The 2,500-nt window shown below is 43.6% G+C and overlaps 1 protein-coding gene across 1 annotated transcript in view; it reads left to right on the forward strand.

Annotated features, from left to right (window-relative positions):
* Positions 1–2,500, forward strand: part of bbs9 (Bardet-Biedl syndrome 9) — a 152,158-nt gene that overhangs the window by 8,408 nt on the left and 141,250 nt on the right. Inside the window, 1 exon segment of the mRNA XM_076081122.1 lies at positions 583–757. Within this exon segment, the coding sequence (XP_075937237.1) occupies positions 583–757 (175 nt within the window).

The following is a 2,500-nucleotide window of genomic DNA, read 5'->3' on the forward strand; positions in this document are numbered from 1 at the left end:
ACACACACACTCTCTGTCACTCGGTTGAACACATGAAAAGTTTTGAGGAAGTTTTCTTGGTAAATAAGTTGAAACCCCGCCCACTTTTCACACCTCCACACACCTGGCCACACAGCGTGAAAATAAGAAATAATCATATTGAAAACCAACCCACATTTGCATCAAACTATTTCTTTTAATGCTGCACTTTAAGATTCATTTTGTTATTTATCAATCTGTCCTGTTCCTTTAGTCTGTAAAATGTGATTTAAAAACTAGTGAAAAATAACATCAGAACTTCCCACAGTTTAAGATGACGTGTTCAAAGATGTTCACTTCACTGTTCACAGAGAAGCAGCCAATACGTTTAGTATTCATTCTTTTATTGTTACGTTCTGTTATTTGACTTGCACTTTGAGGGTTTCTTTGCATAACACAATTGTAATTTCCTCAGCAACAAGCCACTTTACTTGTAGATTCTGCATTCTTTCACATATCATGAAGACCACCAGCGTGTGGGTGCTTCCAGGTTCTCTTCATGGGGTCTTGATAGGATACCTGGGTCTGAATCCCCCCCCCCCCCCCCCCCGTCTGTCCCCACAGGTCACCACTCCCTGTGCATCCAGTCCATGGACGGGATGCTGATGTTCTTCGAGCAGGACAGCTACACCTTCGGCAGGTTCCTCCCTGGCTTCCTGCTGCCCGGCCCGCTGGTGTACAACCCCAGAACAGACAGCTTCCTCACCGTGTCCTCCGCTCGCCAGCTGGAGAGCTACAAGTAGGTGTTTCCATGAAGCCTCCAGAGAGGACCGGCGTGTACGTTAGACTGACTGAGACCAACCAGCTCAGACCCTCCACGCTGGCCCTCAGGTAGAGAGAGTCATCTTTACGATGTACAGAAAACAAACATTGTGATTTAGATATAACTAAATATTGTTTCTGGAGCAGCAACAGTAATGTTTACAGCATCATATAAAGTAATTCATATCTCACTGGAAACAAATGTCAACATGTCAATAAAAGTATAAATAACACTTCTGAGTGAAGTTAATAAAGTGAAGAACACAGACTTCTGAATACGGCGCCCAAGTAGATATAGAAGTCCTTTTCAAAGCTAAGGAAAACATAACGGTTATAGTTCTGAATATTATATTCAATGTCTGCAAATAAACATCCCTTAAATGTTACACACTGCTCCTTTTAATATGTTTAATGTTTCATATTTATTGTATGCTCTGTAATGCTGGTCACATATTCTCGTTCTCTCAGGGTTACACGTTACCTTTCAGGGTGAGAAGAGAAGCACTCAAAGACTCAAACACTCAAAGACTCAAACACTCAAAGACTCAAAGAAATGTTCCGCCTGATCATTCTCACGATCAGGCCTTCATGCAGACGTACTTCTATAATGATTGAACCTTCTTTGAAATAGAGGAGAACTGTCTGGATGCCTGTTTCACTTTACTGTTCATGTCATCAGTGCAAAAGCTACAAAATACTAATGTTTTCATTCTAAAATGATTTACTTTCACGATGTGATTACTGAAATAAAGGTGAAACGTAACGTGAATTGCTTTTAAAGGAACAAAAAAGACATTTTTAGATCAAGGTTAAAATCCCCTGAAGTTGTTTGAGGTTGCTCCGCGTCATCCTCTGTCTCCAGGTTCCGCTGCTGACTGTCAGTGAGCGCTGACTAAGCGCTTAGTCATCTTTAACGGCACGTCGCTCTCTCAGTGCGGAGCTGGTCTGGACGGAGCGACCCGGTTTGATGGGAAAGCACCTCATGCACACTTTCCCCTTCTCCCTCTGGCAGCTTTCAGAAGTCTCTCAGACTGCGTGGGAGCAGTTTTCTCTCCCAGCTGTTTGTTATCTCCATGCCCTGTTTGTTCTGCTTCACTCCGTTTATTTAGCCTGTTACACGTGTGTGTGTGTGTGTGTGTGTGTGTGTGTGTGTGTGTGTGTGTGTGTGTGTGTGTGTGTGTGTGTGTGTGTGTGTGTGTGTGTGTGTGTGTGTGTGTGTGTGTGTGTGTGTGTGTGTGTGTGTGTGTGTGTGTGTGTGTGTGTGTGTGTGTGTGTGTGCGCGCGCGTGTGTTGGCGTCAGCTTTGATATTTTAGTTTGTGTTTACCCATCACACTGAGGGAGCGTATGCATGTTTGTATAATGTGTGTGTGTGATGTATCTGTTTCAGGTTAATTAGTGTGTTTGTTGGTAGAGAGATCCTCTTTCATATAAATGAGAACACTGTTTCCTCAACCTCAGTGTCCTACACTCTGCGTGGTGACTAATACCGCCCACACACACACACACTCTCCAACACACACACAGTCAGGCCCTACCACAACTTTGTCCATGTGTGTGAGAGAGCCCCCCATGTTCACCACAAACACTTTTAAATGACAAAAAAAATACTCACAAGTGTGTGTCTCTTCCAGTGATGTGTGTGTGTGTGTGTGTGTGTGTGTGTGTGTGTGTGTGTGTGTGTGTGTGTGTGTGTGTGTGTGTGTGTGTGTGTGTGTGTGT

This window comes from Anarhichas minor, unplaced genomic scaffold (assembly GCF_050575085.1).
Source record: "Anarhichas minor isolate MPS153535 unplaced genomic scaffold, ASM5057508v1 ptg000079l, whole genome shotgun sequence".
Lineage (NCBI taxonomy): Eukaryota > Metazoa > Chordata > Actinopteri > Perciformes > Anarhichadidae > Anarhichas > Anarhichas minor.